Source organism: Falco biarmicus, chromosome 2, assembly GCF_023638135.1.
Source record: "Falco biarmicus isolate bFalBia1 chromosome 2, bFalBia1.pri, whole genome shotgun sequence".
Lineage (NCBI taxonomy): Eukaryota > Metazoa > Chordata > Aves > Falconiformes > Falconidae > Falco > Falco biarmicus.
In genome coordinates this window covers 8,201,911-8,218,472 of record NC_079289.1, presented here as the reverse complement: position 1 = coordinate 8,218,472, position 16,562 = coordinate 8,201,911, and the positions used below count along the sequence as shown (strand labels likewise).

Here is a 16,562-nt window from a genome sequence, read left to right as displayed (position 1 = left end):
GACTTGGTGAGAAGAAGCTAGAGGAGCTGTGATTTTCAGCCTGGAGAAGGAATACCTCTGGGGACAACTAACAGCAGACCCCTGGTGCTTACAGGAAGGTCATCACAACAGAGCAAGCTTTTCAGCGTGGTATGTGGTAACAGGATAGAGAGACAGCAGGCATAAGTTGAGACAAGAGAGGGTCAAACAGGTTATAAGGAAAAATATTTTCCTCGTGAGGACAGTCAACCAGTAGAACAGGTTTCCCAGAAAGGCTGTGCAAGCTCCATCCTTGGAGATTTGTGAGATTCAGCTGGATAAATTCCTGAGCAACCTGGCCTGGCCCTATAGCTGACCCTGAATCAAATTAGCCAATGATGCTCCGTCAGTGATCTCCCTTTGCTCCCTTCTAACACAAAGAGAAGCAACCTAGCTGAGACCCCCAGCACACTCATATTCTCACTGCAGCCATTACCACCAGCAATAGTAGACGTTACATAGGCGTTACCACTGGAATACAGTAAAGCACTATTCTCCTAGCTGTAAGTCTTCAGAGCAGAGCTCTGGTCTGCTTCTTTCACTACCTAGAAAAAACACTTCAGGTTTTGGCTTAAACACTGTTATGCTTCCTCCAGTAATTTTCCTAATGGGCACCTCAGGATTATCCTATAATGGAGCATTTTCTTGTGCAAGTGTCCAGGATAAAAAGCCTTAAGAGCAGGCTCAGTGCTATAGAAACATAAGTGCATAACATGCACTTGTATAGATTTCACAATAATGCTCAGTATTTACATAATACATCTTCTGAATGCCTAACACACTATTAGCAATCTGCATTTAATAACAGTAGGGTCATCAAGTTGCAAAATGCTCAGATGGCACCTAATTGTTCTACTTCTCAATATTACTTTTAATTTTGCAGCCTTTCTTTTATTACATCTTCAGTTTTCATGCATTTGATTTGTATGTTCTTCGGGATCTGAAAGAATTTCACACAAACTTACCAGAACACATACAAAAATGAAACAAGTCCCCCAGCAGCTGCTGACAGCTCCAGGAGGATGACAAATTCTGGTAAATTTTATAGAGAAATGATGGAAAAAACAAAGATCAAGAAAGGCTGTATGACTTGCGGGGGGTGGGGGGGGGGGGGTGGGGCGGAAGGAAGGAATTGTTCTAATATATAATCAATAAGGAACCAGCAAAGGAGAAGTAGGACCACTTCACAAAGTGGAACAGAAAAATACTGAAAGTACATGAGTTCCAAAGAAATCAGGGTGTCATCTTGGAAAGAGCAGAATACATGACTGTATTCGGCATTAATTTTAGAAATAGATTTTGATCTTGTTATATTTATCTCCAAAAATCTAATGGTTAAAGGTATACAAAGAGTAAGTTGACTATGGTTTTCTTACGCAGCTGTGAAAAGCTTGGTCTGGAAGTACCTAACTAGTGGAGAGCAATATTATGACCGATTTTTATTTTTTTTCTCTCATTTTGTATGCAGTGATAACAGGAGATGACAGTAAGTGAAGAACTGGTCCAGACTGGAAGGAATGCAGTATAAAGACATTAAACACACTGAGAACGATCTCTGCTCATTTTCAGAAGTCAGATTCAGGAGTATAAAATTGTCACAATGAAGAAACATCTATACCTGACTGCAATGAATCACAGGTTCAAGACAGAGAAGAGATGCTTAATAGACAAATCCTATAAAAATCTGGAAAGAATAAATTTATACACGGTGGTGTATAAAATAACTCTTTTTCTATTCAAATTCACCCTAATTAAATTATATTGGAAATGGTGAACGTGGGTTTTTTGCATATGGATTTTTGGTGTATATTAATTATTCCCTCAAGTGAGTTGGAAGAAATTAAGAGTAAGGTAATAAAAATTTACAGATGACACAAAACCTTTGAAGAAATCTCATAATGAAAGAAAACAACAGCTGAACACAAGCAGATTTGCTACAAGGTACAAAATAACAAAACAACGTGCAAATCCGGGAAATAGAAATATATATTTCTATAGTAAAATCAGCCAAAACTTCATTATATAACAGTGACTTGAATTTTACTGTGCCGAGAACCTGCAAAGAAACACCAAAGAAATTTTAAGTTCTAGTTTCATTTTGCTTTGATTTTGATAACACCACTCGATCCTCAAGCTGTTTTATCTATCCACTTGGATTAATTAAAAAAAGTCAAATAGTCACCAACCCAGCAACTGACTGCCTTTCCAGTTGTTTAATACTGTCTATAGAATGAATAGTCATCTTCACATGTGACTGGGACACAGTGTCTCTAGCCAAATAAAGAAAACCTCAATTAGGCACAGATTCGCAGGCAGCAAAAAAAGGTCATGGCAATTTTTCACTGATTAGATATCATGTCAGAAACCAGAGCTACTGCAGGACATTTTTTTTTCATGGCACCCATTCAAAAAAATATTTCTCTACCGCCTGAAATCTACGTAAATGCACTGACATGAATAAAACTTGACACAGATTAACTTCTGCTGATTCACCAGGGTCAGGATTTCAGCAAAACAAAGAATTAACAAAGAATTCTTAACAAAGAATTAAATAAACTCTGTGAGTGGGGAAGAATTATCTACCGGGAACAATGTACTAGCACTGCAAATATCAGGAAGAATTTCCTGAAGTGAGATCTATCAGAAGAATAAGCATACTTTCTCAAGGAAAAATATGGAGAAAAACGTATTTTTTTAAACATCTATATGGAACATAAACATAAAGCATTCCTACATGTACTGAAATGGAGGTAACAGTCCACTGACAGTGGCTACACAAGAGAGTTTAGCAGCATGTCTTTGCACCTTCCTTTTAATTTTCTTAAAATGATCGTAGAATCAGTTTTCTGGTGCATTTTGACTTCTTGCTGATGTGCATAATACGTTTATTCTCTTCTCGGTTAAAAGTTTGTCGAAGTGATATCACCTATTGCCTTCTCTTTATAAAATTTTGGTCTTCCAGAGTAATGCTTTTTTAACTGCAGTCTCAGAAATACATATAAAGAATGGGAAAAAAAGAAGGTGATGGAAATATAACTCATAATTATTATAGAAGTTGTAACAGTCACCCCAGTAAGATGTACGGTGAATAGAAGTCCTTATCTGAAACAATTTTCAGCCAAATAAAATGGGATTTAAATTTGTCATACTTACCATAAGAAGTCTATCTCCAACCTGCAACCTCCCATCTTTTTGCGCAGCTCCTCCATCAATAATCTTGGTGACATAAATGCTGTTGTCCCCAGGGATGTGTTGGTTTCCAACTCCTCCTGCAATACTGAATCCCAGACCTCAAGAAGATACAGAAAACAAAACATTAGTAATAAAATATATAACACTGAAGAGGAGTGCAAGAGTAGCATATGTTTAATCTACTGTAAAATTACAGTATTTTTAATGGATATACAAATAACATAAGAGATATTTGTGGGGTACTCTTTCACTTTCCCTGTAAGGTCAGAGACAGAGATAAGGGAATTCTTTGTCATGCACTGTTATAGGATGGCAGAGACAAAAAGAATCAAGCTGGTGATGATTCAGTACTGATGGCTTGTCCTCACCAGGGGCCACTATAGCCTACATCAAGAAGTTACAGCAAAACTTGCCGTGACTAGTAATAAGATTCTGAAGCTTGGAGTTTATTTTGATAAATGTTGGTTTAAAATACATCACCATCTATCCGAACAGAATTAAAGGTATTCTGATTACCCACACAATTTGAAAAATCCTTGGAAAGTGTACTGCAGATTTTGCACGTTTCAGTAGTACCACATTGAAAGGTCTGTGAAAGTGAAAGATAAATGGTATAGATATTTGGATTTAAATATCTACCTTAGCTATTTTTCTAGGAAATAAATATCTTTGGCTATGGATACATAAAATAAGAAAGCAATATTCCTTTGTACATATATAACTCCTTTCAGTGACGTGTGAAATTCTTAGATAAACACCCAAAGAGCCAAACTTTGGAACAATGTCAATAATACATGCTGATATGATTCAGAAAAAGGAAGACAAAACAAACAGATGCTGGGGGAAGAAAAAAAACCCAGTTTTACCCTTTTTGTTACTTTTCCTATCCTCTGACACACTGTGTGAACAGACAAATCATTGCTTTCATTTCTAATAACATTTTTAACTTTCAGTCAGAGAAAAGACAGAAAGTACTGTGGTTTATTTCCATAAAAACCTACTTCATACAGCTAATTTTTCATAGATCATATAGCTAATGGGAACTTCCAGCTGAACAAATAAGCTGTTACTGACAATAACCTTCTCACATTATTGCTTCAACTAGGCATTTATCTTTTAGCTGTACAGAAAAAAAATTATGTCTATTTAGAGAATAATCACTAGTTTTATCTATGAAATCTATGCTGTTCATTCTTAAAACAAACATGTTAGTAATAACTGCAGCCTGAGCAGTGAAATGCAATAGTAAAAAATGAGCTGCCCGGAATTTGGCATTTTATTGCAAAATTACCAGCTTGACCGCTTGGGCAATAAAACTTAAGGGAGGGCATATTTAATACATACAGGCTTTTTTAGCATCTGTATGAGCACAGAGATAAGGTTTTTTGAGTGAATTAAATCTTGTTGATTGTTTTTTTCTCACATTCTTTTCATTTGATCATTATTTTAGCTTTAGAAAGATGTGAGGCCAGATAACATAATGGACTACTTAATGGACAGTGCCAAAACAGTAAATTACAAAAAAACCCCTTTGAATTTATATCTCAAATTGAAACACTACTGAATTAATTAAGATTACTATTAACAATACACATGAAGTTAATTCAGAAGTATGGGATAATTAAAATAAAGCTTTATTTGATTTTCAGCTAAAGCTGGTGATCACTGTTTCTATTTGTGTGCTACTGCCAGGACAGCCACAAGGATAAAAAGATTCTGATTTCTTCGGCATGGAAGAATTTGTTTATTACCCGGGACTACTAACAAAGAAGCAAAAAGACATTTAAGTAAACATCAAGAATGGATTTTTTCTTTAAAACATTAGTTGTGGATGGGGAACAATGATTAAATAATGTTCCTTGGTGACATAATTAGCATCCTTTTAACCCCCAAAACATCTGCATATGCTGATGTAAAGTGAAGATCTGAGAGTATTCCAGAATGATGATAAGAGCAAATTAGTCGGCCAGACGGCAGCCAGAGAGCTTTCTTCAGCTTCACAGCCCACCTAGGGCATGACCTTGGGAAGATTGGGTTATGGTATGCTTCGATCCTTTTCTCTCCCCTTTATTGACACTGTATGCTGTAAAGGGCAAGGTCATTTCTGGCCGCATAGCTGTTCTGTATTCTGTGCACAGCGGTTCCTAATTCAGCCTGATCCTGCTGCAATATAAGCAAATAGTAGCAGAGATAATCCCTGCCATTTTCTGCAGTGTTCAGTTGGGTGCTGTTTGTTTGCATGGTTGTAGCACAACTGATACCTGAAAACACATACACACACAAAGCAGTAACACATGCTACTTCCATTACAAAAGTGAAGTTTACAACTAGGAAAAGAGTAATTTTTTCTGCTTCTCTCCTCTACATAAAATGTAGTTGAGTTACAAAAAAAATATGAGGGGACGTTGTATTAGCAAGCAGGGTCTGCCTTTGGGATATAAAAAAACACAGCACTGAGTGTAAAAAGGTTTAAAAGAGCAGAACAAGTCAAGGGGCAATACTGTGGGGAAAAAAGGGAGAGTGGGTAGGAGAGACAACTCAGGAAGAGAGATTTTCCATGTCTTTTTATCGATAATGAATCAGGTTCATTACCTAATCACACCTGCTTTCTTGGAAAGATTTCTTCTTGGGAAGAATGGGGAATTGAACAGTGGCCCATTTAATCTTATTTAAATGACTTTTGCTGATTGCTAGGGCACTAGGAAAGTTATACTACAATAAAACTTTTGAGTAGGATTCATATGGCCAAATGACATCAGACAACTATGCTAATCATTTATGCTACTTTTATAATCAATAAAAAATCATTAAGGGCTTTTAAACCATGATTCATCCCATCTCAAAGAACTATCTGAAAGAGATGAGATGAATCACACTCTTGGTTTCTGAAAGGCTGGGGGCTGGATGTGGGAAAAGGAGGGTGGGAAGATCAGTGCTATAACAGTTCATAACCTCCGTTAGAGTCTCAGCTCCATTTAGACTGAGGAGTTGTGTTTTAAGACCTTAGAAAGGTTTGTGCATCCCTGGTGTGGATCCCTCTGGTCACCAGCTGCATCAGGTTAATCTCATATAAAATTCTTACTCTATTTTAAAACCAGAGAAACATTCAAACATTTGGGAACACAGGGAGCAAGATAAGTTTTTCTAAACTCGGTCTTTTTCATTTCTCCACTGAATTAAAAAAATAAATCAAAACAAAATAGCATGTTTAATTCCAGAACCTTCTTCTTGTTGATTCTTGTGGTTAGGAAAACATTGCCATCAGAACCTAGAAGATTAGAGTCTCTTAAAGGAATGCCCTCCCTCTCACTTGCTATTTTGCTAATGTGCAATCTGCTTCACAGGATCACCCAAGCTTGGATAGAGCGCTCAGTTTCCTCACAACAGGAATTAGGAGGACAGGTTTAGAATGGAGATAAGGAAGGAATTTTTTACAGTGAGTGTGGTGATACACTAGAACAGGTTGCTCAGAGAAGCTGTGGGCTTCCTGTCATTGGAAGTGCTCAAGGCCAGGCTGGATGGGGCTTTGACCAACCTGGTCTAGTGGAAGGTGTCCCTGCTCATAGCAGGGGGTTGGAAGCAGATGATGTTTAAGGTCCCTTCTAACCCAAACCATTATGTGATTCTATGAAGAAGAGAAGACGACTTCAAGAGGAAAAAGGAGAGAGAATGGGATTTAATACAGGTGTACATCCAAGTCAAACTCAGCGTTGTTCAAAACCATTGAAGATGACAGACACATGTAAGATTGGTCAGTGGGTAAACTAGCAAAGACTAAAGAAACTTTATTTGCTTCCATTTCCCCTGGATAAGTGTAAAATGCATCTGCCTTTGGGTTCCATAAATGCTGATCAATTGTCCTGTGAATAATAACACGTATAATAGTGGAACAAGACAGAAGACATTACTGTTATCACAAAAAGGAAAATGGACAGAGGAAAGAGCTATTCCATCAAAAATGGAAAAGCAGAAAAAGTGTCGATATCAACAATAGTCAAGAATATTTATCTTTGCATTGGATTATCAGTAAACAAAACATGAAAATATTTGAAATGGTAACAAAGCCATAAAGAAAAGAAAGTTGCACCCAGAATAATTCAAAAGCCTCCCAAGTCTCAATCAGAGCTATTTCAGAAAAATACAACCAGTGACTATTTACATCTATTTTCCATTATTTGCTGCACTAGGCATACATTTAAAATGTATCACTATATTAGTAGACCCTGATATTCTAACTAGCAAAAAGTAGGCATGGAGGCTCCTCTTATGATTAGTCCAGCAAAGGTGCCTCTATGTGATAATAATAGAATCACTGTTTAAGACATGGATGAATCACACTGTGAGCATATCACTCTACAGTAACCAAAGAGGGAGACTAAAAGATCAATTGCAGCTAGATAATGTCAGCTTTCTAATAAGAAGTGAAGTTAAAGAAACGCTCACTTAAAACCCAAATGGGATGTTGCACTAGAATCGTATAATCGTTCATGTTGGCAAAGACCTCTGAGATCATCAAACCCAGCTGTTAACCCAGCACTGCCAAGCCCACCACTGAACCATGTCCCTAAGCACCACATCTACACAGCTTTTAAATACCTCCAGGGACGGGGACTCAGCCACTTCCTTGGGCAGCCTGTTCCAGTGCTTCTCAACCCATTCAGTGAAATTTTTTTTTCCTAATATCCAATCTAAACCTTCCCTGGCGCAACTTGAGGGCATTTCCTCTTGTCCTATTGCTTGTTACTTGGGAGAACAGAGAGGACAATGCTCTGGGAGACGGTGTCAAAGACTTTACTAAAGTCAAGGTAGACAAAAACCACAGCCTTTCCCTCACCCTGTCTAGTAGACAGGTCACCTTGTTATAAAAGGTGATCAGGTCAGCCAAGCAGGACCTGCTTTTCATAAACCCACGCTGGCTGGGCCTGATCACCTGGTTGCCCTGCATGTGCCACTTGATGGCATTCAAGGTGATCTGTTTCATCACCTTGCCTGGCACCCAGGTCAGGCTGACAGGCCTGTAGTTTCCCAGATCCCCCTTCCTGCCCTTCCTATAGATGGGCATCAAATTTGCTCACTTCCAGACAACTGGGACCTCCCTGGTTAGCCAGGGCTGCTGATAGATGATGGAAAGAGGCTCGGTGAGCACTTCCACCAGCTCCCTCAGTGCCCTTGGGTGGATCCCATCCAGCCCCTTAGACTTGAGTGTGTCTGAAGTGGTGTAGCAGGTCACTGACCATTTCCCCTCGGATTATGGGGGCTTCATTCTGCTCCCTGTCCCTGTCTTCCAGCTGAGGGGGCTGGGTGCCTAGAGAAGAACTGGTCTTACTGTTAAAGACTGAGGCAGAGAAGGCATGAAGTACCTCAGAATTCTCATCCTTTGTCACTATGTTTCCCCCGCATTCAATAGAGGTTGAAGATTCTTCATAGAACTTTGCTACTATTCTACAATCAAGTGTATTTTAAACTAGGAAACAGAATGAGGATTTTAAAGGGTAAGTCCAACATGAGTTTTGCAGCCCCAGCTGGCAACCTCCAAATAATGGGGAAGCCAAAGAAAGTAGCATTTAAGTCATATCCTTAAAATGTAATTAAGAAGTGTGTGATTTGTAGGTAATTAACCAAAACAGTGTGCTTTAGAGACATACAATGCATAATTCTAATTGCTGGATTCCTGGCTTTACCACAGTATCCCTTACCACCAACAAAGTGACCTGATGAACTTGGTGAAGCCACAAAAAGCACAGGACTCATAATAGAAATATTAGGCTAGAAACAAATGAAATATGAATGGAAATATGCATGTAAGCACTAGAAGGAAGAACAAAGGTTAGAGAAATGGCATGTATTGACAATATAGAACACCCCCAGCAATAATACTACAAAATGAGTGGTTTCTGTCAAGCCTGGACAGAATGTCCTGAACAGAATGGACTCTGTCAAGACCACAGCACAGGTGTCTTGTCAGCAGAAGACCCTGTGCTGTAACAGTGGGATGTTGGCAGCAAGATTACAGCATGTGACATATGCCATTCTCCTGCCTGTAAGCCCAACAGGAAAGCAGATCACAGCAATGAAGACGGGTGTTTACTAAATGATGAAAGTCAGGCAATAAGCAGCTGCCTTGTCTAAGACTTAGAGACTGAAGAAAGAAATATTCATTGTAAAGGACCACCCCATAACAACAGCAGACTCCTAAAGGTTATACATTATCTGTCCAAAAATTAGTCTATGATTGCCAATCAAGAAAATGCCAAGAGATGTGGTAAGGATTTGATGTCCCTTCATGTCACACGCGAGTGAGCCCGACCACCTCAGCACATGCATCCTGGGGCTTGTGAGTGTGTGTGGAATGGAAAGTGAATGAAATATATGAAAGAATGAGCATAATTAAGTAACTTTGGAGATTTCATGAACAAATATCACTCACCCTTCCTGTATGATCTCTTGTTGGTTTTTGCCATAATCATTTTCTACAGGTGTGAAACAAATTGATTTGCTCCAGAACTCAGAACTACAGGAACTCAGATTTTATGAAAATGTTTCAGGCAGCAAAACAAGATAATACAACCAGAAAGTACCCCTGCAACAACTGAGGTCCCCACTGAGGAACTTCTGTGACACAGTGAGCCTGCAACGTGACACATTGACCATGCTCCTGTGAGAGATCTGAGGTAGCTCCTGACTTTCCACAGACCAGCCACTTCTACAACACCCAATTACAAAACCCACAAAGCTCAGTGTTGTTTTGTTGTTGAAGTTACTTAAGTTTACAGAGCCAATATTTATATTCTTCTTTCTCTCTGAAAGGGAGAACGGTATCATACTGATGAACCTACCAATGAACCTGCCAAACCTGGAGGAATGAGGTCCAATCCAGGTTTCTAATTAATCCAATTCTACTCAGAGGGATGAAAGGAACATGGGTAATATAAAACGCTTTGACCTATATCATTTGATTGACTTGTTTTGATAGGTATGACAGGTCTATCTAGTGCTATATGAACAAACAAACTGAAACAAGGTTAATTATAAACAGAGAAGCAGCAGGGAGTACCTCCCACTGCCCCTTTGCTCAAGCTTCTAGTTGCCAATTTTAGTTTTGCTGGAGGAGAGATAGAGCATCTATTTAAAAATAGCACCCCACAACTGTGGAAGTTTTAATATGCTTGTTATAGCTGTAACTTATGATTGGTGTTCGTTATTGACAGCAGATGTTGTTATTATTTGCTACACACAAAAATGCAATACATTACAAAAGAAAAATCAAAATGTTTCGCAATGATTATACAAAGTTACAAGGAGGGACTGATCTTCCTCTGCAGAGCACTCTCTTTCTGTCTTTATTTCCCATTCCATGAATCAATTCCTGAGAAGCTATTAATCCCAAACATAGGAAATGTCACTTTATCTATCTCCTCCTTTGTGTTGTAGGGGTAGATTCAAATATCAACTTGTCTGAGCGAGTTCTTATAACAATTCTTATTCCTGACTCATGTGACAGCTTATACTAGAAGGACTTACATGAATAAAATTTGACTACATTTTGTTCTGTGGATGAAAAAGTCAGTCTGAAGTGCACTATGATTCATAAATCTTTAACTAATATTCATAACATACTTAAAAGCGGCCTACTTGCATTGCCATCATTAATCCCTGTTTCAGACCCTGCTCCCAGATGACTTGAGAGGGTTTTTTTTATGCAACCAACAATTTGATAATAGCCTTGGCCAGGAAAAAGGCCCAAGCCCCTACAAATCTATCTGGGCCTGTTATCTAGCGTTTCTTTCTAATAGCCTTGGGTTAAAAACTTCAAGCATCTTTCTTATTGTTTTGACATTTTTTTGCAGAGATATCTAGTGTTTTCAGATATTTCCCAGCTGATGTCAAATAGAATAAAAATGATGTACAGTGCCATCAGGTAAGAAGAATATTCTCTGAAACCACCTCACAGAAGGAGAAAATTATCGTCCCCTTTACACTGTGTGTCATTATATACTCATGCCTTCAGCTATTTATTCAGCCATTGCTACACAGTTCCTTTCTTCTTGCCCACAGCCGTTTTTATAGTTGTTTTCATTAACCCTTACATTCTGGCTGCCAGTGCATCACCTTCCCATACTATTGAACCAGCAGAGATGCCAGATTCCAGCATAGCCCCTACTAAGGATCACACTGGAGAGCAGACACAACACATCCACAGAATATGGCCAGCATGCTCGTGAGAGATGCTATGACTGGATAGTTTTTGCCACTTGTGATTATACAGCAGGTAAGACAATTCTTTGCTTGCAAATGGGCACAGATTGCACAGCAACACTGACACATGTCCCTTGAGGGACTGGACCCTTCCATAACCTCAGGAAGAGAGGACTTAGAACTTTTCCGTATTGAGGCAGATTTTGGTTAGAGTTTTTAGTAGAAAGTAAACAGTAAATTTTTTCATCTTTCATCTGCCTTAATCTACATAAATTTAAGCACTGCAAATTCAAAATTTTAAAATAAATTTCAGTAAAATAGTTCTACTTTTGACTATTTTTTAAAAATAAAAAAATAATTGAAATTTTAAACAGTATAGTAACACAATCTTGCTGCACAGCCTAGTGCAGGAATCTCCAGAGGTCTGTTCTTGCTGGTTGCTTGATGAGAGAGAACAGAGATAATGATCTCACAGAGATTAAAAAGTCTTCAGTATATTGGTGCATATGTACATTCATACTACCCTAAACAGCTCTCTGAAGGACTAAAGGCTTAGAAGAATGGCAGCCAGCAGAAACTCAATGGAGGAGAGTGTGTGGTAGTAGCTGCGAGCTGGTGGTTCAGCAGGCAGGGATGGCTGGCTGATTTCCATACTTCTGAGAATACCTAAGCAGTTTTGCAGTCTCCATTTCAAATTTTATAAACTGCTATCGATACCATTAGGAAGCATATACAAATTTAAAATTTGGCTGTCCTGCTGCTACCTTATACCTGTTCCAAAACAACTATTGCTGGGCTGTCCCAGAAAGCTCCCTCTCTAACATTGCACTCTCTGAGCCTGCTTTTCTGCCAGGGGTTCATCTGAGATTCACAAAAGTCTGAAATGCAGAAGAGTCCAGAATATGGAAAAAAGTCTGGATATTTCAGGGATTTGCTTGCTGAGTTACTCTGCTCTGGCCTCAGAAGCAAATTTAAACAAATGCATCTCTTTTCCAACTACTTTTTCCTTCTGTTGGGCACTGAAATCAAACATTGCAGTCAAATCTGTTGGGTTACAACAAGAAAGAATCTGTTCTTAGGACACAGGGTTACACTCCTTGGCTTAAAAAAAATATTGTTTACATGTTCAGCCAGAGAGGAGATGATAGGAAAGTGAGATTGTGACACAATTGTTAACATACCTGCAAGGCAGTCAGTGCATGTTTAAAAACAATCATGCTGTAGGTACAGCAGATAAAGCATTGGTTTACATTACCATAACAGTAAAGCTAATCTTTCTGTCATCTTTAATAAAGCCTTGAAAACACATCTTGTTAAATTACACTGCTATTTGTAGTAATTTGTAAAAAAAATCTCTAACATGCAAATGAAAACAATTCCTTCTTTTCTATTGAGTTTAGCAGTTAAATGTTTTTCCCATTGCAGCTTTTTTGCCTGCATATATTTATCCCTAAAGATACATTCCATTCAGATGTAGTTGAAAAGAAAGGAAATAGCAAGCTAGAAAAATACACTTAAGCCTCATTAGAAGTTGTGTGTATTCTATATTTTTACTTTTTTTCAAATTAATTAGGAATACATTTCCCAGAAAGCACAGACAATGAGCAGTGGCCTAATTGCACAACAGGAATTCTCAGGAATACTTCAAAATTTGTCTTGAAAAGAAAAGGCAGTATACCTAATTATTCACAAAAAGCTGATTTTTAAAGCATTAATGAGGATTCCAGTTGACTGAAAAATCATGTTAAATCACACTGTCACAATTTTACTAGCATGAGTGTAAGAAAGAGAAAATTATTTAATTTTTGACATATACTGACACTCCAAGAATTACAGCAAGCAGTTCAGCAATTTTAGGAAAAGCCGCATGATACACCAAGTCTAAATATTTCATGTTAGAAACAGTCCAATTATGTTTCTAAAAAGGTGAATATTAGTGAGGTAAAGCAGATAAATGCAAGATCTGCCATTTAGGAACAGGATTAACTGTTTGCAATTTGATTTTCTGAAATTGTTTCTGTTCTCACATTTCCATGCTACATTTGCATGTGCCTACAAGTGGAGCTGTGCGTGCACACTAGCTTCCTGCTCGTGCAGGATGTTTTTGCACATTTCTGGTTCAACCACAAGGATAAATAATACTCAAATCCAGAGTCACTAAAAATCAGAATTTTTTATTAGGTTAGACACTATCTGGCTGGCTGCCTGTGTGATAGGATAATTTACATCTTGTAGGGAATAATGTTAAACACAGCATAAGTGACTGTATGGCTGAGTGTGATATGAATGGACTGTTAAAGACCACCTTTTTTTTTTTTTTCCTTATTCTATTTTTTCTGCATTAGCAGAATTTTTCTTAGCAGGAGTTTTTTGTTTTTTTTTTTATTCTATCCTCACCCCTGTCCTTTCATTCACTTGGGCAAAAAATCAACTGGACTCTCTATGACCCTGGAAGTGCAAGGCCAGGCTGGATGGGGCTTTGAGCCTCCTAACCTAGTGAAAGATGTCCCTGCCCGTGGCAAGGGTTAGGACTAGATGAACTTTAGTGTCCCTTCCAACCCAAACCATCCTACAATTCCATGATTCTAAGCAGCCAGTTGTCTTAATTAGCAAGAAAAATCCAAGTGGGGGGTTGCAGGATGCATTTTTAAGATTGTCATAGGCGGTTCTGTAGCTTCACTACTGCCAAAACAGATAACTCTGCTCTACTCCCTGCTTTTGGCTACGCTTTCCCCCTGCCTGCCTTGTATCAGCTCTGAAGATTTTCTAGCCAAATGGACCAGCAAGCTGAAAACGGCATGAAAACCAGATGAAGTTGTTCTGAATCGCAGACCAGGTGCATATTCACCGGCATCTACAGAGATGGCAGCAATAAGAGCTGGCAGCTGAGGACAGTGCCTGGTTCACATGGCCCCTTTGCTGGCAGCATGGTTTTGTACAAGGCACTGTACTAAAAAGAGTTGTGACTCCTACGGCGAGTACTGCGATGTTAACGCTGTGGCTCAGCAAACTCAGCTTGGGGGATGTGTCAAGAAGGAAAGATGCAGGGACAGGAACAAGGAGCTGAAGTGAGTAGGACAGAGATGGTTATTTAGGCTAGCAATGCACCTGAAAATAATTCAGTAAAAAATATGCCTTTAAAGCATGAGTCCAAATGGGAGGAAAGGGAAAAATAAAATTGCTCTCCTAAGCTTAAGAGAGAGAAAGAAGCTAGCAATCATAGATTTCTAATGCTCCCAGGAGCTAAGACAAACCTGATCTTGCTATAGTAGAAGAAAACAGTGTAATAATAATGCTTGTTCAGTATTTCTCCAATTTTTGCTCTGGCAGATATACTGGTACTATGAACTTTTCCTGGTTAGAAAATTAAATATCAAACCTTTAACTCAGCCTTTCATGAGAAGTGCTGGGCTTGAGAATGTTGCATTTAACCACTTTTGGCCGCGTTGTGAGAATGTTTAATTCAGAAATGAGTTAAATTTCAGCACATGGGCTGAAAGCAGTGGGAAACCACATTCTCTCTGCTTGCTTTTTTTTTTCCTTCTCTCCTAACACAAGTTTTTAAGGCAATTAGTCTTATTACCGTAAATATGCTCATATAGATGTATTTATTTTAACTGCATCTCCTTTTGAAAATGCCATTTTCCGTTAATATGTAACTGATAATCAATCAGCTCTGTAAGGTTTTAATTTTGAGAAGTATCTGGAAATGGGATCAACATGGCAGAACTTCTCATGAGCGTAAAACCAAGAGAAGTCCCCTTTCCCTGGCTGTCTCTCCTCTTCACCAGACGATTCAGACATTTGAAGGATTTTTTCCCTTTTACCCACTCCTCATGCTCTTAAATTTCACTTGACCCTATTTAATTCCTGATGACACAAATTGAGACCCCTAATGTTTGGACAAATAAACAACACTAACATGCCATGGCTCCTCTGCAGTACTGAGACAAGCAGGCAGTTACAGAAACCTGCAATGACTGTGCTGAGAAGATGTTGTTTTTACATTATATATTCACTTGGGTTTGAATCCTGAATTATGGTTCACTTTCCACGCACAAAGCACACCAGTTGTTTCAGCCATAGGAACCAAATTTACGCTGACAGTCCATCAGTTTGTCTGTTATTAACAAATAGTACCTACATAATTTTCTGCACAAATTACTGTCATTAATGACAGCACCACAAGTTATTTCACCTCCTAATAATGTAAATGAAAAACATTTGTTCCTGTAGATGTGCACACCAAGATCTGTTTTAAAGTAGTTATTACTTTTTGATGAGACGTTAACTATTTTTAGGTCATGGTACTATGTAAAGCTGTGCTTTTCCTGATCAAGAGTCATTCTTGAAACTTACAGGCTTGACACAGGAGAAAACTATTCCAATTCATGAATAAATGCTATTTGTTTCATATAACATCAGGTGATATATCTTTAACTGAGTACAGCTGTGTCACTGCTTTCTAAGTTGGATGGCTCTTCCAGACAAATATTTAATAATTTGTCACCAATAAAACGGAGACAGAAGGAGCAGTCTGTCAGTTTGGGATCTGTTTAACAACCATAAATGTCAGGGAGAGACTCATCAGTTTCTTTTGTTCGCCCTCCATCTGATGAGGGGAATTCAGCGTTTATCTTATTCCTGTTGCAAAGCTGAACAGAAATACTTTCTTGAAAAGCTCTCTACCAATTATGCTGAGGCTTGAAAATATAAAGCGAAATCAAAGTTCATCTTGCAGCCTCTTATCTATTTGCAATCAACCCATAAATAATGTCATCCATTGAGTTACTTCCTTTTTAAAAAATACAGCGAGAAATCAAGACACAAATTTACAAGTAATTTTGGCTGTTTATGTAAGGAGATTTACAGAGCCCTGATATGAAAAGTTTACAAGTATGTAAATGATACAGAGAAAGAAAAGGGATGGTGCTTACTGTACTGTAGTAAGAAGGTGAAGGCACTCTGAAAATGGATTCAGGAGTCATTGCACTTTACTTTGACTCTTTTTGTCTCCCTGAAACTGTACTTTGGTCCCTTAGTTCAGTTTATTGATGATGCTTTCTGGCAACACTAAGAAACAAAGTGAAACAAAAATGTTTTATTTGTCAGTGAGAAGCACCCTATACTCTCACAGAGTAAAATCAGACACCTGT

At 38.3% G+C, this 16,562-nt stretch overlaps 1 protein-coding gene across 21 annotated transcripts in view; it reads right to left on the bottom strand.

Annotated features, from left to right (window-relative positions):
- DLG2 (discs large MAGUK scaffold protein 2) overlaps positions 1-16,562 on the bottom strand; it is a 1,040,391-nt gene that overhangs the window by 300,681 nt on the left and 723,148 nt on the right. For all 21 annotated transcript variants that reach the window (XM_056327218.1, XM_056327222.1, XM_056327223.1 and 18 more), the window contains one exon: positions 3,172-3,308. In XM_056327218.1, coding sequence (XP_056183193.1) covers positions 3,172-3,308 — 137 coding nt within the window. The remainder of the gene's footprint in view (positions 1-3,171; positions 3,309-16,562) is intronic.